General features: G+C 37.8%; 1 protein-coding gene, 1 long non-coding RNA gene and 1 other non-coding gene across 6 annotated transcripts; 1 reads left to right on the top strand and 2 right to left on the bottom strand.

Moving 5' to 3' along the window:
* Positions 1-905: 905 nt before the first annotated feature.
* Positions 906-7,660, bottom strand: LOC149016900 (thymocyte nuclear-like protein). The gene is made up of 2 exons (XM_089151167.1): positions 6,261-7,660; positions 906-1,841 (listed from the first exon to the last, which is right to left on the bottom strand). The coding sequence occupies exon 1, from the start codon at positions 7,400-7,402 to the stop codon at positions 6,902-6,904; it is 501 nt and encodes a 166-aa protein (XP_089007293.1). The 5' UTR covers positions 7,403-7,660; the 3' UTR covers positions 906-1,841; positions 6,261-6,901.
* A 7-nt stretch (positions 7,661-7,667) lies between these two features.
* On the top strand, positions 7,668-16,653 carry LOC149016901 (uncharacterized). Of its 4 annotated transcripts, none has more exons than XR_016172736.1 (4): positions 7,668-8,582; positions 9,456-9,644; positions 15,396-15,695; positions 15,798-16,653. It is a non-coding gene; the product is annotated as an uncharacterized LOC149016901 (long non-coding RNA). The 4 variants fall into 4 exon arrangements; XR_016172735.1 differs by having other exon boundaries at positions 7,669-8,022; XR_016172737.1 differs by lacking the exon at positions 7,668-8,582 and adding an exon at positions 8,788-9,364.
* A 4,720-nt stretch (positions 16,654-21,373) lies between these two features.
* LOC149016902 (small nucleolar RNA snR60/Z15/Z230/Z193/J17) lies at positions 21,374-21,473 on the bottom strand. The gene has a single exon (XR_016173271.1). It is a non-coding gene; the product is annotated as a small nucleolar RNA snR60/Z15/Z230/Z193/J17 (small nucleolar RNA).
* Positions 21,474-26,126: the final 4,653 nt, after the last annotated feature.

The raw sequence follows: 26,126 nt of genomic DNA on the forward strand, positions 1-26,126 counted from the left end.
GCTGTGCAAATATGAAAGCACATAGGTTCTTTGTGATAGATTGACAAGGAGTTCAATTTAGTGAGGAGAGTCTAGAAATGCTGACTGATTTCTGGTGAAAGTTAGGGATGCGTCTTGATAAAGAATCAGTTTCTGTTATTATGCGTTATGGTACCACAATTTGATTAGAGAATTGATGCACCATCCCTGGGAATCACAGCGTCACAGGGGAAGCTTAGTTAGTCACCTAAAGCTCTACTGGCGGGAAGAGAGAAAAGCAACATCTTAGGTCAGTTCCCAGTTATAATATTGGAAGTGTTTGGTCGCCTAATTGAAAGCAGGTCTATTCAAAAAGAATATTTTACATGCACCCTTTGAAAACTCTAGTAAACACGAGATAAATCTTCAAAAAAAAACAAACCTTAAATACAAGCTTTCCAAGACTCAATGTAAAAGATATGTAAAGGATCACTGTGAAATGACCCTTCATTGGAGCTCAATATGAGTTACCTTTTGACCGTCTACAGTATGTTAACTATTGTAAATAAACCTTCCTATCCCTTAACATCATCTTCCTCAATCTCTGCCTCCTGTGAGTTAGGTAAAAAGGTAGTTGCTCTAAATTGATTTCTCGACCTTCAGTTCCCAGTCAAGTAGTGTTTCATTTTTCGGTGATTCCATGGGACACAACGAAGATGGATCACTTTGATGAGCTTATAGAAATCCAAAAATTCGTTTCTCCTTGAAAGGAAAATGCTTACATTTTAACCTCCTCTATGGTATTAATCAATTGCTCTCTTGAATCCAAAATAATACTCGCTTTTAACAAAATATGAAGAAGAAAAGTATTTTTTTTATCTATTATTATTATCTTTTCTTGGATAACCTTTCCATGTAGAAGGTTTTTTTTTTTTTTTTGGGGTTAAGATCCATGTAGAAGAGTTAATACACATGGAATAATAGATCTCCCGATACTACAACCTGCATCGGTACTCCTGGATACTTGGATGTACCCTTCCATGACTCTTGGTTAACTCCAACGGAACTAAGTCTTGATATGTAAGCGTTGGGCATCTGGCTATTCACATCGGATCGTCATCATCTAAGGCCCAAGCTACCAAATGCAATGTAAGCAAAGGAAATAACTCATTAATAGCCTTCCGGTTTTCTTCATTGGCAAATCTGCACTTACCCATGCCCAAGGAAATTTTCTCATTGTGTTTCGTTGCCTCTAACAATAAGCAGGGTCGAGGGAGGGTACGTATATTGGGTTAGCTCTCATCCTTTCACCCGCTTACAGAGAGGCTGCACCAAACATGTTCGGTTACCACTTGCACTACCCTTTTGTATCTCTTCGTAGGCAGACATGCGTTTCAGAGGCATCTCCGTGGGTTTAGCCAGGCACCTTAGAGACAAACCCCCAAATGAGCTTTCAGAGTAAGAGGCACCAGGCATTCATATTTCCGCTTACAAAGGGGTAAAATTTTTCCTCAGCTTGATCAATGAAGAAATATTCATAAGTTGGGGATTCTTATAAATGTGTACACAATCGACCAGATCGGTTGAAATGTCCATACCAATTGGAAAGTTGAAGCCAATGCAATAAATTGAAGAAACATAACTAGTTAAAACAAATGTGAATCAATGTAGCAGTTGTATCAGAAGCAATCCCAGATATGATACAGAATTCCCTTGCATCTTTACCTTTTCCATACCACAATAAATAAAAAATGGGGCCCACACAATAGGCTTACTTTGAGCCTGAATCTGTTTCCTTTTCGGCCGCCTCTTCCTGAAGTTTCTTTGTCCAATATTCATCAAGTGGAGGTCCAAATATGGCTTTACCAGAAACAACTCCAACACTACACAACAAAGAATTGATCAGGATGATAGCAGGTCAAGTAGTGGATGCAAGGCATACTAATAGAATGCTAAGGTTCCCAAAGATCTACTGCGCTGTCAAAACTGAAAACTGAGTTGCAAGAGTTGCAATCTTAATTTTTTGGGCAAAATAAAGTTTATATATCTATACATTATGATCCGGCTTCTGTACATTACAATACTCTTTCTACTTAAATTTTTACAACAAAAAAGGGAGAAAAAGAATCTTGGGAATATACCACACTAAGCAATAGGGATGCAAAAATGTCTAACGACCATTTGTGCTACCAAACTTACCAGCATGCTTTCATAGACGTCAGTCCACGCAGTGGGGTCTTCAGTGAGCAGGCTTAAATTGTGCAATTTCACATTAAAATTGAATTTCCTTTAACACAGGTCCAATCATCCAAACCCGTGAATAAACTGAAATTTCTTCTCTTTTTTTTTTTTGGTCGGGGGTTGGTTTCCCCTAGCCAGTCCCACAAATGCACAACCTGGGATACAATACCCCTATTTGGTTCACTATGGACCCATTCAGCTCTAAATGCCCCAAAACATTATTGGAAAGGCAAAAATGTAATAAACTAAAATTTCAAAGTTCACTAGGTAAGTAAAGAGGCGACAAAGATGAGTATTAATTGTTCAGGGAGAGACTTGGACGCAGGGGGGAGGAATGTAAAAGCTAGTGGGTAAAATGGAGAGGAGGGGTATGTGGAAAGTTGACTAATACAATCCATTCACAGGATGAGGTTGTCTTCAAACTATCAATGGGAGAAAATTCACTCACACAGTAACCCATCTCCATCCGATTGAAAGAACTACCTCAAAGAAAATCTGTACAAACTAACATTTCAGCAATGAGTTAGTATCTCAGGTTCCTCGTGGCCATACCCAATAGAAGGCCAACTCATCAACTTAGACAAGAGCACACAGTTCTGAAAACGGACCTGGCAAAAGGAGCAACATTAGATAGATTTCAGTCAAGTAATTTGCACCAGGAATTTGCAAATGAAGGTGAACCTCCAAGGACTTGAATCACCCTTGATCAGCAAGTGATATTTCAGAAGTAGGGGCTGAACATAACGATATTCAGATGTGGACTAATCAATGGCAGTTCAAAAACAGAGCATGCCAAGGAGAGGGAATGGATCAATGGAATAGGGAAATAGGCAGAGAGAAGCAGAATGGAGAAGAGAAAGGAAACCACATGACCTTGAAGCTGTACTATACCTCTAAAAACAAACAAAACCCAAAATTTCTAATCCAAATCTCGAACTTCTGTTGACTACAAGTCTACAACCATGTATTTAACAAGGGAAATAAAGATCTCTAGCTACGCTTTAAAACTGAAACAAACTAAAACCAAATGGAAAGAAACTCTAGCCTAAGTAAAAAGAATTACGAGATATAGATAAACCCAAATACTAAAGATAAAGAAAGAGAAAGAAAATTGCATGCACTGCACTGTAGCTTGAACCATTAACAAACTACTCCCCATTGTTTGAACAATGATGTCCTCACCCATCAAGGCTGATAGTGTTAGTTTGAAACACAACACACTGCTACTCTTTTTTTTCCTTCTTTCCTCTTTTCTCTCCTTCCTCCTCCTCCAATTTCACCCCCACCCCTGTTGCCGGACCACCTTCCATCCCTACCCCTACGCCCCATTGCTGGTTCCAACATTATTAAACTCCGACTGCATCTCTTCTTCTTCTTCCTCATCCTCCTCCTGCTAGACTGCAACTCCTTTCCTACAAAATTTTAACACATTTGCAGTTGCAGTTCAACTGCTGAGCCCTGTAGACTGCTGTGAGGATGTACGTAATGCATTGCAGAAACAGTTTCTGTAGTGTAGAAAATTTCAAAGAAATAACTCCACAGCACAGTGGTGGCACAGTTGCTAATATGCCTAAGTATCACACCTTGAGAGAAGATCCTTTAATTTCTGACTTCAAACCAATGCTGCCAACAATTTGGGTATTTCAACATCTGTCAATCAGTAACCACCTTCCCCTCCTTTTGTTAATGCCTAATTCTTTAATCTAGTCCCAAACAATTTGGTATATGGTACTTCAAAATTAGAATCAAGATCTTCCTCAAAAGCATATTTGAAAAGCCCCACATCAACCCCCTTTTATTCTCCAATAGAGCAAACATGAGGCTGGCAACTACTATAAAACCTCGACTGTCAGCAACATTTGAATTACATCCCTTCCCAAGCCCACCAACCTCCAAAATGAACTCATAGTTATCCCTTCCTAGTCCAATCTATTCATATTGTACATTGACACCTTCCCAAAATAAATCACTATTCAACTTTGTATTAGTATTAAAATCTCAAACTATGGAATCAACGTCATTGCCACCACTTCTATAATTACCTGAGCAGTTACACCCACATCAACTTGCTGGAAAGAGCTAGATCAGGCTCAACTCCTGTCAAACTAACTACGTCGTTTGAAGTGACCAAAAACCTTGTATATGTCAACAAATAGGATCCTACTCTAGTACAACTTGATCTTCATTGAGGATTGAAATAAAGTATGGCAATTCATATTCAGTAGATAAAATCAACGCCAGAGCTCAGAAAAAGAAAGTCACCCTTTAGTCTTTGTCATCTTTTGACTAGCAGCCACCTTGCCAATGAAACTTTAAATCCTGCTCGGTTCTTCTACAGACCAATAATGAAAAGGTAGATTGGGGAAGCTAACCCAAAACTGGAAAGAAAGAAGCTCAACCCCCCCCCCCAAATTAATTCTTATCTTATCTTCCTCCACATTAAAAATGACAAATAAACATACCACTCTATAGAAGATTAAAATCGACTTGACCTGAAAATTTGAACTACTTCATCAAAGGCTCCTAAAATATACAGCGTCCCTGCACAATAAAATGGCAGCCAATAAAATCCATTGTCTCTCCACTATATTAGAAGAACACTGTACATAGCACCCTTCTATTCACCATGCTTTCAATTGAAGGCCTTCCAATGCTCCAATTGGGAGGAGTGATTTGATCCAGATTGAAGATACTAAAGGTAAAGAAGCTAATGGCAGCCTCAATGACCATAGGAGATGTGCTGGGAAAAGATATGCATAGTTTAGGGCTTGTCTCCATCATGGCATCAAATAGAGTTGACTGAAAGGCAAGAACCCACATAGCCAACCATAGGTAACGTACTAATATTAAGTGTAGTACTTTCTGTTATCTTCCTTGCTCTATTTTGACTTTTATTATTATTATTATTAATTATTAACTTTGTCTATGCAAATCCATGCAGCTGACACCATTTAGTTGGGACAAGGCAGAGTTGTTTTTGAATCCTCCATCTTTCAATTACAAGCCAAGAACAGAGAAAACCTTTCTTCTCAATAGCATCACCAACTTGACCAACAGAAGATCTTCCTCCTTACCATCCAAAATCTCAATCATACACCCACATAGGCACCTAGCCCTATAACCCTTTCTTGGATAGTCCACAGCAAGACCAGGACCAACCACGAAGTACAACTATTATCTTCCTTTCAAGAACTCTGTCTCCCTCTGTCTCTCTAAAAAAAAAAACCCCCGCACTTGAAGAAGAACCCATACCAACCCACCACTCCCTTCAAGAAGAAGAGGAAATGACAAATTGTCCAAAACAAAATTAGCTTCACATTCTCAGCAGCTCAATTTTACAGTAGCAATCTTCTCCATCTCAGAAGCTCACCATCAGCATTGCAGGAGCTCTCCATTCAAGAAACTCATCATCATGATAGTGGCACATTCTCCACGCTCGGCACCTCACCTTATTCACAGCGGCACAATTGTTTCCTTTTAACGAACCTATGGCACCTTCAAGAATAGGCATCTTGTCCACCTCCCAAACAAAACGAAATAAGAAGAGGCCCTTGTCAAGCAGGACAGCCCCAAAGCTACCAGACTGAGATACTCGACCGCCGACCTTTGATAAGATTACGGTCCTCAATAATAGACCCATCTTCCCTAGCAATCTCCAGGATGTGGTTAACATTGTCTGCAATCCTGACTTGGGAACGATCAGAAGCTTTAAGAATGATGCAGAGCTTAGTTGTAATTTTTATCATTATATTCCTAGACTAAATGCGATTCTGGATGGTCGAGATTCTTGACCGATGATATTATGTTTTAGGTCAAGTTCCACGCTACTTGACCGGTATTCTTTGAAGCTTTTATAATACAAAGATGCAGGTGTATAATACAAATCAAGATAGAGCACTAAAACTAGGCATCAGATCTAACTTTCAAAGCATGTTGGAAAAAAAAATTGCTCCTACAAACAGATTTCGTAAATAAATAGAGAGGAAGCTGTAGTCTAACGATCATCTATACCAATCAATTACAGGACATCACGTATAAATAAAATAAAATACAAAACTTACAGCACTGCTCCAATCACCATAGGCGCCGATAGAAACCTTCCTCTGAACATTTTCTGCTTTTTCCCTTTTTCGGGGAACCGCAGACCGTGTCCTCTTCGATGAAAGTGGAAACTGAACCGAGTCGAGTGAGCGCCGGTTAAAAACCCTCTGTCTCTTCCTTTTTTTTTCCTCGAATTATTTATCGTCCGAGTTACTTACTCTGTGCTCATATTACATTTTTCGTCACTAATACACCTAAAATCACGTCTGAGTCACAATCGTTAAATTGGGGTTAAAAAGATCGACGAAATTATTCTTTAAACCATCAAAATAACTAAAATATCATTTACTAAATACCATGTAACTAAAATACCCTTAATTATCCAAATCTGGCATGAGACTTGTTCAGGGAGATGGCACCCTGACGGAAATCACCCACCACCTATGGCCCCAGTCGATCAAAATTCGGGAAGAATAGAAGAAGGAAGATAAGGAGATTGCATGGTTGCATTTAGAATCTCAGGGCATCAAACGACCAAAATGTACATAGTCATATAGATACAAGTATACAACATATATTAGGTTGCATTTTTTCTTGTTCTAGGTAGACATTATCAAATACAGCTATGGTCAGTTACTGATATGGTGGGTTTGCGCATTCATCAGTCGTCATGAGGACTATCACCTGCAGTTGCAACCGCTGCAGGTTCATATCCACCACCAAGCTCGCAAAGGCGTTCCCAAAAATGACTGGGAACGGGAACGACCGACAAGCGAGGTTGCTTAAACAACGCGAAACCCTTGTCCAGCCCATCGTCTGCTTTCATCTCCGTCAAATTCACAGGTCGCCTCATCTCTCCCACAGCTCGAACGTCAACAGCCCCTGCTTCTTCGTTCTTGCCGCTTTTCTCGCTACCTTTGCCTTGGCAACTATTTGTATACCACTCCTTGATGACGGAGACGACGCCGACAATGCGACGTGCTTTGGCACCGGAGTGGTAGAAGAAGCAGAGATCGCCTACTCTCATGGACTTCATGTTCTTCTGGGCTTGTTTGTTCTTCACTCCGTCCCACACTGATATTCCCCCGTTGGCGGCTTGGTCTTCCCACGACCACTCGCCTACCTCCGTCTTCAGCAGCCAGTACTTCTTGCCACCATCCATTGCCCTTCTTCCTGTCTCCTCGGTTCTTAGATTTTCCCCCAAATTTTGGAATCTCACACTCCTCAAGACTCCCGGAGTCTCAAACCCCCGTCAGTGTGTCTCCTCGTATTTCTCTCCTAGGAGGGAGGGAACAATGGGATGCTTAAAACTTTTGGCGCCATTTTCAATTTCCCCATTGGCTGATTATTTTATTTTTAAATTAAACAAATAAATTGTGGGCAGTTGGCAGGGAATTTGGTAAAGTGGTGCGCTGAAACGAATGCGAAATGGTGATACACCCAAGGCCAAAAGACGACGACCCACGAAAAACTTTTCACCTTATCTGGTTGGGAACGTAGTTACTGCCTACCTGCCCCCACTGGTTCTTCTCCGTTGAACTGAACTCTGAACGTCCCTATAGAATGCCGAGGCTTCCGGCGAGTTTCCGTTGGTTTCCTTTGCCGGGTTATCGAATCGATTCACTGTCAAGGATCCTCTGCTTCTTATTCTTCTCCAGTATGAACATACCGTCGAATATATACCGACGGCCGCCGCGTTCCGAATCTTGTGCTGTCTCTGTTTCCAAATTGTAGTGACTGTGCCCAATCGAGTGCCGTGATTGCCTTCTCCGTCCCGAAAAGGTATTGACTGCCTCCTTCTACGTCTCTATTTTATGTAGTTGAATAGTGTCAGATTTGCAGTTTAATTGTCCTTATGCTTGCGGATTTATATTTAAGCTGGAGTCTTCAACCATTCCTAACATCGACTTCTGGGTGATCCTCGTTTATTTACTTATTTATCTTCTTTGTTTTTTCCCCTCTATTTATTTCAACCAGACATAGTTGATCAGCACTACCAACCTTCAGAAACCCGATCATTCCATCATCCTCTGCACAAGGCTTCTCGCTTGCATAGTCATCAACCTGTAGAGGAAAAATAGTTTCTAAAACTGTAAGAGCTTCAGAGAAATAAATGACCCCCTTATAATTTGAACCACTACCATACGCGTCTCTTTCTTATTCTCAATTTCTCATTGATGGGTTGCCTTTTGGCTATGAATTTATTTTGAGCATCAGTCTGAGATGCTTTACAAGGTCGTTCTGCACAACATGTTGTATAAAATTAGATATCTTAGGAAGCTGTCAGATTTTTTATCATGATCTTTTTTTCCATGGGTCGCTTGAAAGTGATTCTTTCTTAGGTACGTCTATTTCATTATACTCTGGATCTATTGCGATGTTTGCTGAAGATTTAAAACCTATCTTCTTTTATTTCTTTTCTTTGTTTCTTTATAAAAATAAAAGGTAAAAAAATGAACCAGTCAACCAGAGGGTGGAAAAGAAAACCTACACCAACGACCAACCCCCCCCCCCCCCTTTCATTCTCCAGCGTTGGGGAATGTTGCGGCAAGTGCCAGTCAGTAGGTAGCACCCACAGCAAAGGAACACTAGAAAAATCAGAAATTACTTCATTTGATATCTTTTTTTTGTCATGTTATTTCTTCCCCTCCCCTGCTTCTATGAAGCCCCTCTCAGCCTCTGAGGTTATCCCTTCCTTTCTCAATTCAACTACTCCAGTTTACGAAGGACCTGCTCGACAACATTTTTATGTGTGTCAATATTGAGTACCCAAGCAATGAAGCTATTAACATTTGTAGGTCAACTACACAATATACAACAGACTTGACAATTCTCTTGTGGCATTACTATGGTTCTATCATTTTTTTTTCAGTGTGCATCGTACCTCCAAAAGTAAAGGTAATCCAAGAAGAAGCTTTTGCCTGTAACTGAAACTTTTTACTGTGTGAGTGTGGTTGAATATCCCATCCACTAGTTGTCCAATTGAAACATCAATTTCCAATGAGATATATGGTTAAATTGTCGGGTATATTTTGTAGTTGAGCATATTCATGGAGACATGAAGGATGATGCAATGCTTCAACAGCTTGCATGGGAAATAAAGAAGAGATCTTTTTGGGGGATGGTAGTTGTCATTGGGACAAAATTATTATTATTTTTTTATGATTGCTTATTTGAGTGTCATATTTTGCCATGTTGTTTGATGTTTCACACAGGGTGTTTATCAAAATGAAGAACCATCAGAGTTGGGGAAAGCAATTCAGGCAGTCCTTGGAGAAGTTGGATGCTCCACTACAAGATATATCAACTGAGACAACAGTATGTTACAGATGAATCCAAACATAGTGATGTTGAGGGCATCAAGGATGTGGATTTGAAACAGACAGCATTAGCACTGGATATTGGTATGAAATTCTCAAACAAAGAATAAGAGTTTACGATGGTATCAGAGTAAAAGAGTTTAGATGGTTAAAGTCTCAAGTTTTTTCTTTTCATCCAAAAAAGAAGAAGCCTTAAGTTTTTCTGAAGTCTTCAAGTGTGTTTTTTTTGTTTTCTTTTTTCTTTTCCTGTTGTTTGTAAGTTGCAAACAAAATTTGATTGAAGTGGGGAGAAGTGCATTATCATTCTGAAGTTAAACTTAACGGTTGCTTGTCCAATATCTCTTTCTGTTAACCCAAATTCCATTGTTTGGGTAGTGCAGAAGTTTGAGGCATATCACAATAACCCCCGGTTTTTTGAAGACCAATAAACTAGGTTCAATCACACCAACAATTGACATATGGTGTAAAAGTTGTGATTGATAAGTGTTGGTATGGGTCAGACTCAAATACTAAAGACAAATCTGAAGCAGAGTTTCATGCATTAGTGAGAGGACTGGAAAAGGCTAGAGAGTTGGCATTGGATAAATTATTGGTTGAATGTGATTGCATTTTCCTTTAAACTTAGATGGAGAATTTTACATGATTGTCGTAATGGCATACAAACTATCTATGATGTATGGTCCCAAAATTTTGGGTAGTTAAGAAGCATCATATAGATAAACTCAATGTAGTGTAGATAAGGATGTTAAAATGGTTGAGTGACAAAGTTCGGAAGGATATGCAAGTAGTTGATTGACAAACTATTCTGGTCAGCACAGGTTCTCATTGTTCCCGAAACTCTATATCTCAAAGACAGATATCCTTTTGGTCACAACTGCCTATACTTTGAAACTTCAATTCAATTTGTGTGTCTTGGTATTGAAGTTAGGGAAAGTAGATTGGGAGATCAAGGTTCAATGCCCCTCAGTGCAAATCTGCTTCCTCAGAACTGATTGAACAGATAAGGGTTAGTTGAACTCTGTGAAGAAAATGGAAGCCCTGATCTGTGACTATCCTTCCATTCCCTGTGCCAATGATGACTCAGCAATCCCATATTTAGTTGCCACATCATTAATGGATTTTTAACAAGTTCCCTTGTATCATTCATCAACTCTTGAGTAGTGAGGCATCATATATTTTTTTTCCCCTGAAAAGTAACTGATTAACATAATTGATAGTTTAATGAGGGACTGTGTTTTGGACAACTCCTAAAAGGAATCTGGCTTCTAGCTGATTTGAAAATCTTTAGGAATCTCTCAACTGAATCAATTCCTATAAGTTTGGAAATCCAGTATTAATTTGGAGTTAGTTCTTATTGTATGGGAATATTGTATTAGTTCTTGTTGTATGGGAATATTGTATTACTAGTAAAGGTTATAGCTGCCCATTCGGAGTAGGTGACATTCTTTTTGAAAGTGTATCTTCCTACAGTTTGGTTTTTAGGATTTTATTTTCAGCAAATAATTTAGAAATTTATTGTGATAAGGAACCAAACTCGAGAAAAAGAACTTTAGATTGATTAAGATCGTTGTCTCTATGCAATTTTAACCATTGGAACTTTATAGGTGGGTAACTCTGCCAGTGTTTGCTACTGGTCCCAAGCTGAGGTAAAGGAGGAGGGTTGGCGCGTTAGGTTGGCAGCCGGTGCCGGAAAAAAGCTTTAGAATTTTGTAGAGAGGAATGAGGAAGGGATCTCAATTTTAGATTTTGTTGTTGCTTTTGATCTATCTGTTATAAATACTTCAAAAAGAGAGAAGAGCGTTTAATTACCTTCAAAAGTGGAGATCATAGAAGCCAAATAGATTTCTTCCTAACTAGAAGGACCAGTAGATTGTTGTGCAAGGATTGCAAGGTGATACTAGGAGAAAGCTCTACTACATAACATAGACTTGTGGTGTTAGATATGTGCCTAACCCCAAAAATTCATATATGGTGCAAGGTTAACTATCTTAGGATAAGATGGTGAAACTTGAAAGGAGAGTGCTTGAAATCCTTCACTAGTGGAATAGTCAAGCAAGGAAAGTGGGATTTTCATGGGGACACTAATAAAGGAGATATTTAGAGTTGTAATAACTATAGGGGCATTAAACTGATGAGCCATACTATGAAATAATGAGACAGAGTCATTGAAACCCGGTTGAGACACTTAACCACAATTATAGAGAACCAATTTATGTTTATGCTAGGAAGATCTACAACAGAGGCTATTTACCTAATTAGGAGACTTATAGAAAGGTATAGAAAGTGTAGAAAAGACCTTCATATGGTATTTATTTTGACCTAGAAAAAACTTATGATAGAATTCCTAAAGCGTTAATTTGGCAAGTACTAGAGAAAAAGTGTTACAAGTAAATATGTGGACATAGTTAAGGATATGTATGATGGTTCAATGACAAGTATAAGAACAATGAGAGGACAAAGTAATGAATTCACAATTACAGTTAGCCTACATCAAAGATCAACTTTAAGCTTATATTTATTTGCACTTATAATGGATGAATTAACCAAAGACATTCAAGACAAGGTCCCTTGGTGTATGCTTTTTGCTAATGATATTGTGTTGATTGATGAGACTCAAGTGGGGATTAATACAAAATTAAAATCATGGAGAGCAGTTTTGGAATCAAGAAGCTTTAAACTAAGTAGAACGAAGACATAATCTAGTTTGTAGCTTTAATCAAGATCGGGCAAACGATGAGGTGGTGAAACTTGACAATAAGGAGATTCCTCAGAGTGATTGTTTTAGGTACTTAGGTTAAATTATAAATAAAAGAGATAATATAAAGGATGATGTTTCCCAAAGAATTAAAATAGGGTGGATGAAGTGAAGAGGTGCGTTCGGGGTCTTGTGTGATGGACGTATTCACATTAAAGCTTAGAGGAAAACTCTATAGGATTGTCGTTTGACCAGCTATGATGTATAGTGCAAAGTGTTGAGCTATTAAAGAAAATCATATAGATAAACTCAGTGTAGCAAAACAAGGATGCTAAGATGGTGAGTGAAAAAACTAGGAAGAATAAGATAAGGAATGAGCATATTAGAGTTGGTCTGTGAGTTGCTTCCATAAGTGATAAGCTTCAAAAAAGTCATTTGAGGTGGCACGAGCATGTTCAACGGAGACCTATAAATGCCCCTGTATGGAAAAGTGATATAATACAGATTGAATGAACTAAAAGAGCTAGGGACAAACCTAAGATAACCTTAAGAGGAGTGGTGAGAATGGATATGCATAGCTTAGGCCTTGTATCTAGCATGGCCCCAAACAGAATTGATTGGAGAGCAAGAATCCATGTAGCCAACCCTATTTAGTTGGGACAAGGCTTGTTGTTGTTATTGTTGTTGAATTTTATTGGGTGGGTGGCTAGATTGATTTGGTTTCCACTTTCCTATAAATTTGAAGATTGGTGCTCATTGTAAGTGGTGAAGACTTGATACTTTTTAATTACTCATATTTATTATTGGTTTTTTAAATTTTATAAAAGCTCCTTTTAAGAGATTCAATCCAAATCTTGAAGAGTTCAACCTCTTGAAGCCTATAAGAGTTTTTCTGCATCCCTTTAGAGTTGCAGTGATGTCAGACAACGGAGGAAGAAAATGAGCCAAAAACACTGTTCACACTAGTGTGTCATAGCCGCTTATTTTGCCTTTGTAGAATTTTCTATTTGGAATTTGTGGGGTCCAAGTCCGGATCACAAGAAGACTTTTTAGATGGGTCAATTTTATTTATACATGGATATTTAGAAGTTTAGGAGAGTTACTTATTTCAGATTTAGAACATAGTCTTAGTTTCTATTCTGCATGTAATATTTAGTTTCTAAATATTAGTTATTATCAGTCCTAGTAACTATTTTCTCATAGTCAGTGAGTTGCAATGTTTAATTTCTAATTCACAGTTTAGTAGAATCTACTGTTTGTAATTTGAATTGTGAGCATGGTATATAAAGGCTGTAAAGCTCCTAACTGATGAAATTGGTGGATGAATGGAATTACTTTTGAACACTAGGCATTTTCCCAGTCAAATTGAGTGACAGTGAAGAGTTGAGAGACCTTGCTGGTGAGAGCCAAATCATCTGGCTGAGGGAGCTCAATCTCCTTAATCCCTCTCTTCTTTTCTCGTATCTTCTCCCTTGCTATAATGGAACCTGCAACTGTTTTAAATTCTGAAGAAGATCTACTTAAATATGGTTGTTGCTGTAGAGAAGCACCAGAAGCCATTATATTGCCCTTGCATGTTGCTGCTTTTCTGATTCACCAATAGCCTTTAGAATACCTTGTAGCTGCACCTGTTTCCCTTCCCTGCAGCCAGCCATTCATAGACCATATTCCAGCAATCAGCCTCCATCTACTGAGCATTCTTGAGGGTTGCTTTGGGCCATCTAGAAGGCAATTCGATCTCAGTTTCAGCTTTTAATATGGGCTCGATTGCTTAGCTGACCATCACCTTCGAATTCCATTCTTCCATCAGAATCTCACTATAGCCAGTTTTCTTGATCTCGGAAGGGCTGGAATCAGTAGTATTACTAATATTTATTTACTTTATATGGTTAGATTACGTATGGATTTCTTAGGTAGTTTCCTATTTTGAATATGGGTTTTGATAGTTTCTGATTTCAGTTGTTTCTATTCTAGCTAGGTTTCTGTTTTTGGTTCAAGCTTATTGCTTTACTTATTCTTCTTCATTTTTTTCTTTTTCTTTTTTTTTTTTTTTTGGGAACAAGCAATTTTTACTTATTGGGGATGGGGGGTATTACATAATATACCAGCAGGTAGAATTGAACCCACAACCTCTTCACTAAGAGGTTTAGTCTTACCAACCGAGCAACCCTGTGATGGTATTGCCTAGGAATTCTCAGTTTTGAAGTTTTGAATATTCACTTTGCTGCTGAAGCTATGCTGTCTGACCCTGTAAATGTGACTTACCCCCTCCCACTTCTTCCCATTCTTCTAATTCCCTCGGTGATAGCAGGCCCTCTTAGGTCATAATTATAGTTTCATTAGTTACTAACATTAGCCTCCATTTGATTCAATTTTGGTTGAATCCAGTGGCTAGTTTGGTCTGCAGAGCCTGCAGATACTAGTTTGGGGATCGCTGCCATATCTCTTGATTGAATCTTTTGAATTTGGAGAAACTTTCATCATATTTGCTACATCATACATTCTACAGTTGACCAGGAATTTTGCCAGTGGCTTTGTTCTTATTCTCAAAGTTGCTAATTCAGATTTAGTTATTTATTTATTTTAAAATTTTCTTTTTTAGGGGGTGCTCTATGAATGTTCTACCACAACCTATCATCGATCCTACTATAGAATGCTTGTTAGATGAACCTCTTTACGTTAAGTAGCTTTGTGTTGCTTACATTTCTATCTGTGTTTTAGTCCATTCTCTAATAGACTGCTTACACAATGAGGCTGCATTACAAAATCCTATTGAAATGCATGGTAGACAGCTGCATTGTAAGAGTGTTTGGGATTTTTATGAAAATGTTCTATGCAAGCCTTGGTTTATCCTCTGCGTAGAGCATGTTTTGAAAAGTTAATTATGAAGTTTATAGTTGGGCCTAGTTATGTTCCAGTTGAGGACTGATGTGTTGTTCGGTACACAACTCCATGGACTAGGAGATACATTAGAGTTGCTTTATGTTTAACTGGAATGCCATTTTTTGGATTTCCTACAAATGGCTTATTGTGGTAGTATTCCCTCCAAACTAGATTCTATCAAGGTGGATGAGAGATGCAAAATCTGGGGTGTGTAGTGCTTGTATTCTGTATAACGCTCTCAGTACTGTTAAGTGCAGGTTCATTATCGAGATTTAGAGAGGCTTCATCATCCAATGAATGTTCTGAATTGCTGTTGAATCATTTTCAAGGATTGAATGAGAAGCTAGTCATCCTAAATCAAAATGCTATTGGAAAAGGACAAGGTGATGCCACTATCAGTGCTCGAAACTCAACCGTAGAATCAAATATTGCTAAGCACATTTGAAGATGCAAACGCCTCAGAAAAGTCCCAGTGGAAAATCCAAAGAGAAGAGGAACGCATGTAATTGTCGTGTCACTGGGCGCAATAAGCGAAGTGCCAAGCTAAAAGCAAAGAGGTATTACATGATGCATGGGAACAATGAAATACATTAAAGAATAAAAGTAATGTTTGGCATGATACAGTTTAACTAATTTTAGATCTTCTTTTATGAAAACAGGCCGTTGAAGATTTGTTGTAGGTGTCCCATGCTTTTCGTTCATATTTTCGAGGTATGTATAGCTAAAGTTTGAAGCTCTGCCGAGCAAAATTAATATTGACTGGTTCCCGTTCAAATTTTTAAAACCATGAGAAGAATCGTTTTACTTTGAACCCATTCTCATTTCTTAAATTCAATAACCACGCCTGTCTCTCCAATTTATTATTATTATTTTTTTGTGTTTTTTTTTCTGTTGGGTTGGTGCAAGTGCAACTTATGGTATCATCCGTAGAGTCTTCTTTATTGTACCTTTGTAGAATCCCATTCTGTGATCAATGGAACTTATTGGTTGTTTATACAGCATCTTGGGATTTTCCGTCACTCTGAGATTCTTCTCTTGAAAAATAAAAAATAAAAAATAGATATGACAAATCAAACTTATTTGATGCATTTCTATTTTTGTTTAAAACTAATCCAGAACCCCATAGGATATTTTTCTAACTAGTCGGTGTGAACAGGAGCAGGTAGTACATGCAATAGCCCTTCTTTTGACACCTGAAAGTTTAGGAGATCACCCGTAAAACAAAGCTAGCTAACCAACCAACCAACGGAATTACAATTTTCTTCATAAACAGTCATAAAATAATTAGGCACGCTACGTGTCGGTAAGGGTAAGGGAAGCTGGAAAAACAAAACATCATTATGGCTTGGCGTCCTGCGTGTAGATATAATCAGTATGAGCGTCAAGGGACCTTCTCATCAAGCATTCCTCCTCCCCGACACCATGACAAGTAGCGTCAGCTTTGTCGCTGCTTTTTGCTTGAGGAATCTTGAAGGATGAAGAGAGAGAGAGAGAGAAAGACATTAGAGAAATTAAACCAAGAAAACAAATAAATAAAACTAGAAAAAGGAGAATAGAGGCGTCAAAGGAAAAAGATGGTGATCGATCATAGAAAATGAAAAATAAGGGAAGAGAGAGGGTTTCAATAGAGAGCTAGCGTTGGATGGAAACCATGTGAACTAACCTGATGTTTAGTTATTGGTGGAGAATTGTTGGGAAGGACAAACTCCGGCCGTGCTGCATAGGTTAGCGAGGCGATGACGAGAAGACTTATTGTTGTTACCAGTAGCAGGACAAGGGGTGCGGTGGGCTTGGTGGACATTCTTCTTCTTTTGGGTGGGGTGGCGTGGGGTTGTTGGGTTGGATTGGATTGGTACGAATGAGTGGGGATGATGGCTGCACTGCGGTCAGGGCACTCAGGACAAGACAAGGGATGGTCGTAGTTTATTATTGAGAGTGAATCCGATTTATAGAGACTCTAGAGAGAGAGAGAGAGAGAGCGTGTGGAAGTAAATGAGGTATATGAGCAATACTTTTGAAGGGTACCAGACTTGGGTTATTGTTTGAAAACTCAAAACAAATCACGCCTTTTTCGTCCCTGGAGATTCGTTTTACACGCCGGCATTCATTGCGAGAGTGAGAGAGAGCACTTTTGTTTTGCGAGGATGTATGGTTTACAGCTAGCTAGCTGTTAAACCAATTGGATGATCCCTAGCTATCATATGATAGGGATTGAAGGGAGCTAGAACCGGAGAATGATAAGCATGTATAGGTGGTTGTTTGATGATGATGATGATGATGATGATGATGATGAGCTTGCTCGGATAGATTCCGCCGGTATAGAAAAGTCTGACCTGTTCGGTTGAGCTTTCCAGGTATACTTAGTAGTATTTCTAATAATGGGAGTGATCAAGAAATGTATACGAGCCTCCCAGGCCTTCGGATGGATTTCCCGTCGTGAAAGTGAAATTCACGGCCCCCAATCTCTGTCAAAGTACCGTATGACTCATGGTTATGTTTTGTTGCCAGATTCTTTTTCTCCTCTTCACACCGGCTTTAAAAATAAGAAGATTGATTCTCATGTGTGTGAATGAATGTACGGGGAGGTCACTGGTTGTGTTTTTCTCTTTTTGACTGGAAAAAAAAAAAACAAAGGGAACCTCTTTGACCATGACTAGCGAAACGTTAAAAATCTGCGTTCGTTCCGGAGGAAAAACCAATCTTGATTTCTCAGAATCCAGCAACAACCGAAAGTAACTCGAAAGAAAGTGAGACTAGTGACTTTAATTAAGGTTGCTTAGGAGATGGAAGTATTGGATTCTAAGCCTCGATCGTACATGATTTTGTCAGCAACGTTTTCAATCATCCAACAGTATCAAAGAACCTTCTTCATTCATGATGTAGTATGGCTGGATGGGTATGTGAGTATGTCGGTTGGGAGAGAGAGTTTGAGGTTGAGGTTGAGGTTGAGGTTGTGGTTGTGGAAGCAATTGAACGCAAGACAAACTAAATACAGAACAAGGAAACCGGCCAACATTCACAACCCCAGTTCACACGGCAGACCACCTCAGTTGAAACTTGAAAGAGGACCTAGCAAGCTAGCTAAATAGGGAGGGTTCCCATGAAGATCATGAGATCCATTTGATTCGATTCTGGAGAGTAATACTAATAGTAATAGGTTCCTCCTAATTTTCTAGAAGAATTCCCCCCCATTAACCTTCCCGTGTGCAATGTATACTTTCTGTTATTGGTTATGCATCGAAGAATAGAATAATTTGCTTCTTTATTATAATGAATGAATAATTGAATATGGAAGATGAAGAAATGCTCCAAGGCGTCTCAACGTCTGAAACACGTTTGATGCCGTGTTTTCCCACTGATTTGATTTGATTTGATTTGATAGCCATCACGTCAGCTCAGCCTCGTTTGATGACGAGGGATTAAGCGACGGATCCGGGAGGGACTCTTGTTTCATTCATGTTACAATTTACAAACTTTGCAAATTGCAATTGAGCCTCTGTGAAACTTCCAATGAAATGATGCGATGCTTCTTTGAAACTGATTTGCCTTTAATCTCTACTTAATTTCATTTACCAACTCTCAACTCATTTTGTTTTGCCGTCCATATTAGCCTAGTTTAGTTTGTTTTAGCCAGCTGGATTATCAGATTAAAATTGTGAGTTTAAAAGGAAGCAAATCATGCATTTTCAATATTCAAAGTGCAACAACACTCACATAAAACTTTACAATCATGTGTGGATTTTGTTGTTCTGGCTGCGATTACGCGCTTCAATTAATTAGTCCTTTTGCCTTACTGTCTAAACAGAGCTCAGAGATATTAGATTCGTCACTGTAGAACCATATCTTCCTGACTTTTTTCGACTTTTATTTGTTTTCCTGAAATATTATATATATATATATATAAGAAGAATGAATACTTGATACAAGGGGAAGGGGTTTGGTTGGGTAAATCATCATGAAAACCGAAAAGCTCGATCAGCCAAACAAGTTGCAGTCGTATGTTATGTTATGTTATGTTATGTTATGTTAGAGCCAAAGTTCACCACAATCAATGCTAATATGAAGAATGCCGGAAAACCAGAAATTTGGGGTCATTATAACTATAATTACTTTAATCACTACACATTGAATGAACAAGTATAGTATCTTGTTTGCTTTTCGAGTTTCGACCCCATTCCATTATCATCATTCATCACCATCACGACAGAAGCATACCTTCCTTGTCATGGATGGGATCAGTGTTATCAAAGGATTTCCTCCATTGTTGGCCATCACCTGCATTAGGCGTGATGTGGTGAATCACGTGACTACACCACAGACAAAGATGAAACTATTTTCTATGTGGTGAATTGTGATTGATTTGGATTTTCCACTGCACAGCAATGTGAATGTGAATGTGAATTGTGAAGAACCCTCCCTATCCTATCTATCCTATCATGCCTGATAAGAAAGCACTATCCTATCTATCCTATCATGCCTGATAAGAAAGCAGGTTTGAAGTAATTTACATTAAATGATTGGACTTAGATCTCCGAGTGTTTTCTTTTGGACTGGACGCATGTAAGATAGAAGAAGTGATGACAATGGTTAATAATTGATATCAAGTAAAGTACCATGATGCTGGTGCACAACCCTGGCCTGGCCTGGCCTGGCCTGGCCTGGCCTGGCCCCTTAATAATTCTTTGATTGGCATTTTAGATAAGTTTTGGTATTAAGTAGAATTTTTCAAATCTTGGTAATAATGAGTCAAAGAATGGATTTGGGATTTGGAATTATTAATATTGATCTTGGAGAAGACTCCAGAATGTCACCTCAGTCTAGTTTCCTCTGGACGACTAAAGAGTAAAGTAAAGAGTATGTCCCACAAAAGTGACAAATAAATGTTCAAAAGTTCAAACTGTTTACACCATTCAAATAAATATTTATGGTGGTGTGGGAACGCGAGCCGCGAGGGGCAGCCGGCAGGGGAGGCCTACACTACAACAGGTAGTAATGTAATAATAAGTATGAAGGAGAAGGACCCTACCATGCCCATGGCATCAACCATCATCATTGTGGGACATCCTCTTTAGTATAATTATTTATACCAGGTATCCCCTCCTCATCGATGAGGTCACTATTATTATCATTCTCATTATTTTTCATATTGTTTCACCAAAAAAATCATTTTTTATATTATTTTTTATAGAACCATCTTCAAATAATACATACATACATACATACATACATACATACAAGATGTCCTCCAACCTCTTCCTTACGTGTTGGGTGTTTTGAAACATATTAAGGGGTTGTAAGCGCATTTTTGCTCTTATATTACCTCTCAAGCAGTGTGCGTGACGAAACGTTGTGCCGATTATTTGGCGTCATTGGCTTCAATGTCCATTGTGTTTCATTTAGGTCTTTTGTTTCTCCCTATGCAACTTCACAACTATACTCGTCAAAAAGTATAGAGCAAACACTTCTATGTATGTAATTCTTTTTTGGGTAATTTTCATCTGGACCCCCTGAGGTTTGGTCCATGTCATTTTTAGTCCAAATAAATGGACACTTTGCATCTGCCTCCCCTGAAGTATTCAATAAGATCAATAAAGGACAATTTGTGATTTTTATGACCAAAATACCCACACGTCTATTCTACCGTAAGATTTTAGACACACGGATCATTCCAATCGGATGAACATAAATCCATCTGAAAAAATACTCATTTCTTTTCTTTTTTTTTTGTTACAAAAAATACTCATTTCTAAGTCTCCAATTCTCTCTCATCTCCTTCATCTTCTCCATCATCGGTACGTCGTCTGCCATCTCTATTTTTTTTCCTCTTCAACTCCGGCAACAATTCAACTCCATGGAAGTTCATCCGAGCTTCTTATAAGATTTCTGAAGATAGCACGTATTAGCTTTGAGATCTTTGGCAACATAAACTAACTTGATTTTTTTCTCTGTTCGCGGAACGATTCAAATTCTCTCAAATAGAACTCTAAATATTGACCAAACCGATTCTGGAGACTGTCAATCGAACACCGATTGATTACAGTCAGCCTAAAAGAAATTGCCAGATCGATCCTCCAATGAACTGCGTAAGAGAATCCATAAAACACTGAACTAGAACTATGTAAAAACCCTAATAATAAAAAATTCCGTCAAAATCTAACAAATCGAACTCGTGCAATCAAATGCTTTTAATTTTAGAAAAAGTAAAAGTCGATTAATTATCAAGATCTAAAACAGAAAGAGCCATCAGATAAGAGCGAAAGACTTGCATTGTAATTAGGGATAAATGGATAATCATCTGAACTATGCGGCGATATGTAAATCATCACACGACTCTTGCGAGAGTTAAATTAAAAGTGAAAAATAATTTAAGCATCATAGCAAACTAAATCCAATAAACAAGCCTCAAAAGAAGGGAGGCCCGACTCTTTCGAGAGTTAAATTAAAAGTGAAAAAATAATTTGAAGCAATTCGCAATAGCAAACTAAAATCCAATAAACAAGCCTCAGAGAGTTAAATTAAAGTGAAAAATAATTTGAAGCTCCGCAATAGCAAACTAAAATCCAAAAAATTAGTGTTTGTAATCATTGATCTTCAAGCGATTCATAAATTGCCTCATAGCCTATCCAATGAGTTGAAGAGGAAAATGGCAGAGATGGCGGATGAAGGAGATGAGAGAGATTTTTTTTTTTTTTTTTTTTGTAAAAGATGAGAGAGAATTGGAGAATTAGAAATGTGTATTTTTTTATATGGATTTAGGTTCATCCTATTAGAATGATCCACATGTCTAAAATCTTACGGTAGAATAGATGTGAGGGTATTTTGGTCATAAAAACCATAAATTGTCCTTAATTGATCTTGTTGAATACCTCAAGGGAGGCAGATGCAAATTGTCCATTTATTTGGACTAAAAATGACATGGACCAAACTTCAGGGGGTCCAGATGAAAATTATCCTTCTTTTTTTATATTATACATATACATCAACTTGTTTAAAAAACTTTTAAAAGTTTATAGGGAATGGAATTTCCCCTTGTAATCATTATAAATTAAAAGGTTCTCTTATACTTACCTTGTACTCCATGTAAATATGTGATTATGTGACTTGCAACTTACAGGTCACGACGATGTCATTTGTAGTCAATACACCCTACAAATAATGCATTTTTTTCTGTTTCAAATTATGTGATCTGAGGGTTGCAGAAAATCATCATTACATGCGAGGCTGTAATGTATACTCTTGTACAGTTCCATCTTTTTGTTTAATAATTTTACAATAAGGTCCCAGGGCATCAAGTTCTTCCTTCATTCCTTGTGTTACCTTGTTACACAAAGCATAGCTTAATTGATAAAACAAAGCATCAAAGGCCAATTGATGGGTATTGGATTCTCCCACTTTGATCTAAAATCTTCTTCCCTAAAGAATCGTACTTCACCGTTTCACAACATATTTTCCTTACAGAATCCTGCTTTCATCTTGTTTACCAAAATTTAGAAGAACAAAAAAATTTTGTTTAACCACTATAATTAGTTGGTTTGGTTCACTGTAAATTTACTACATCTCCTATAATAATTTCCTCCTCTCTTAGTGATAGGCACCTTGTTAGGGTAAATTTTGACACTAGAGCTGTTGAAATGATACAATTGTAACTTTGTACTCAAAACATTACAAAAATTACTGAGGTAAGACCATACAAAAATAAAAAAATTATACTTTTCACATATGTTAAATTATATTTGTATGAAATCTTTGTCATTCTAAAAACATTGAATGCATTATTGGATCATGAAACAAAAAAAGAGATAAAAATGGGTGGATTTTGATTTCCATTTCACGAAAAAACAAAATGGCATGAGAATTCCCACCCTAGTTGTGTAGGGTATATTTGGAGTTGTTTATACGTTACATTCACGAAAAATTGAAATTTCTTAATGCATTCACATAGCAATCTCTTTCTTTTCAGATCCTATCAGGCTGTAGTGCTGTACTGTTAAAGTGTTAAACATTGGTTTCGACGTTGGATAGAGATCTCGATCGGACGGCTTAAGTTATAATGCACTGAACGAATTAAAATCCTCAAAAAAATTCAATACCCCCATTACCCTTTGTGATGTGACTCTTCCCATCGATGTCACTTCACACATTATAGGGGACCGTTCCATCTATCTATCGATCTTACAGTTGTTGATGGAAATTGGAAACTCAAAGATCATAGATCGCTAAAAGCTAAGGAGGAGGGTCTAGGAATTCTGGAAAGCCATATAGAAGTAGAAGTGTAGAACCCATTTTGTCTCTCGGATATGATTCGATGGCACTGTGGTGTCGCATATCGCATTTGAAATGACACAAAGCATCTTCTTTATATAAAGATTAAAGAGAGAGAGAGAGAGCACAGATCCCAATTTTTCTTTTTTCTTTTTTCTTTTTTCCAGTGGTAAAAAAAGTCTAATGTCAACTAAAACATGCATTTTTGCCAAAGATGAAAAGCAAATATCATGAGACACAATTCAGGATTGAAATTTGTTTGTACATAAAGCCGAGTATTTTACTTTCTCCGAAGTAAAGCAAAAGTCCGAAGATATTGTTCCTTTACCCCCAAAAAATCGTGTGTTCATGTCTTATGCGATTTGATCAGTAAAGCAGCAAAATTAATATTTAAATTTAAATTATTTATTAAATATTTAAGTAAACATGTTTTATAAGAGTGTAAATTCAACCAATCTTGCATTGGCGTTTTGTTAACTATTATTTTATCAAATATATTTGAAGTTGTAGTTGTTTATTTTTACATGTTTACTTTAATGTATTACTTAAATAAGTTTAACCAATGTAAAATTTGTCTAAAAGAATCATTAATCAACAAGTAGTTATTCAATCCTATATCAACTGTTCAAATGCAAGTCACCTCAATTTGCACTTTCTCCATTTGCAACTCACCTCAACCCATTTTTTACAACCCTCTTGATCCACCACTTTTATTTTTGGGTAAACCTCTTATTCAAGGGGGGTAAGGGGTGGGGGTGAACATAATGCCACAAACCATTCAGTGGAAATCGACCATTCTTTAGCATTCGAAACCAAAAATGTCTTTCTGGCTAAGAGATCTGCCATTACATTAGAATTTCTAAGAATAAAGACAAGAATACAATGCAGAAAATTATCCATTAAATAATGGATCTCTTGGATCAAAGATTACCCCTGAAATTTGGTACATACAATAATACAATATACACTTGAAATTTTGGTCATTACCTTCTCAAATAGTATTAGGTGCATTATTCAATGCACCATGTAATGCAGTGTATGTGTATGCCAATGAAAATCAATTAGGGAAAATAACTATTGATTTGGCTTGGGAGTAACATTACACCAAACAATCTACATCTAGGTTATTCAACATTCACTCACTTAATCTGGACTGTATAACCAACTTTGAATCTATGCTATAAATTGTTTGGAGCAGTGCTACTCCCAAGCATTTTCTTAGCGAGATTTAGATTGATTTAATTATTATTATGGATTTTCTTTTTTCTTCCAGAAAGAAACTGATTAATTCAATTACAAACAAGGTAAAATACATAGTTATGCTTTGTCTTTGTTCTCTTTCAGTACTACTACTGCTACATTGTCCTACTCCTACCGCATTAGGTAAGCATCGTAAGTGACTGCATTTATAAGTTAAATGGTCACGTGACCAAAATATTTTGGTTGCTACATAAAGTTTTAAAACTGAAAAGGGGCAGGTGAGTTGGGTTGGGTTTTTAGTTTTTTAAAAGGAGAGAAGAACAGAACAAGCTAGGCTGCTTTAAGTCGACTCAACCAACGCGACTCCCTTTCTGAATCTCCATCTTCTTCAGTTCTTTTCTGGTGCTTTCAAATGCGAAGGTCTACAGGCATGGCCGCGGCGACGACGAGAGGAACAACGACTACAAAAGCATCCAGCAGCACTTGTAGTCATGATACGAGCTGCACTTATAATATTTTCCACCAACCAAAGGGAGTCGGAGCCCGAACACCGGCGTGCAGGAAGTTCGACGGTGCGGCGGTGTGGCTCGTAAACGGTCTCGCCTCTGCGTTCTTTGCATCACTGGAGCGCTGCTCTTGTATCAACATCGCAACCGAAGAAGGCGACACCGATGACGCCAATGACTTGCCTTTGATCTCTCACGACGGCAACGTATTCCAAGATGCGACCACCCAGAGAAGACCCGTAACTGGTAAGGGAAAATCATCAAGAAGGGTGGCTTCTCCAGGGAGGACTTCATGAATAGCGATTTCTAGAAAAAATATATAAGTACCCTTCACATCATATGCCTCTTCTGGCTGTTCATTTCTTTTTTCTTCCAAATCCAATAAATAAATAAGCTTTCTTGTCTTATATATATATATATACATAACATATGTATGTAACGGTTCTTCCAAGTTTCCAAGTGAGCTTTCAATCAATCATAGACAGAGTTGTTTCATGAAGTCTACGACTTGCTCTTTCATGTCTATAGCTCTGTACTGTATGCGTTGTTTCATGGAGAAGATGATTAAAAATGTTCTTTAATTTCGTTTTTCTTCTGTTGATAAAAAGAAATTAAATACAATAAAGCTATCACTTAAATCTTACAAATGTTACTTACTTCACTACCACGGCGAGTGAAATGCGCACGACGCTTAGCTCTGGTGTCTTCTAACAACACAAGTGTAAAATAATTTGTATATTGTCTTATCGAGGACTACTGCATGTATGCTAATGTTCATCTTTCCGGCCTGATGACTACTTTAGTGATGGGAAATTTGATTTCCGCCAGTTGAGAGTTGAAAACTGAGACTATAGATCTGAGCTCGGTAGAGATGGGAATTTATTCTTAATCAACACTAGTTCAATCGTAATTGAGGAAAAATTATTAGTTGATTTGGTACCTATGGCTTATTGTTTCTCCCAGTACTATAATGGGTAACAGTTTTATTTATTCATCAAGGCTATCTTTTCAATCAATTAT

The sequence above is a fragment of the Hakea prostrata genome, chromosome 4 (assembly GCF_041222555.1).
Source record: "Hakea prostrata isolate BN-2017 chromosome 4, UWA_Hpros_2, whole genome shotgun sequence".
In the NCBI taxonomy this organism is placed as follows: domain Eukaryota; kingdom Viridiplantae; phylum Streptophyta; class Magnoliopsida; order Proteales; family Proteaceae; genus Hakea; species Hakea prostrata.

Coding starts and splice junctions, on each gene's coding strand:
- LOC149016900 (XM_089151167.1), bottom strand. CDS start 7,402: ATGGATGGTGGCAAGAAGTACTGGCTGCTGAAGACGGAGGTAGGCGAG.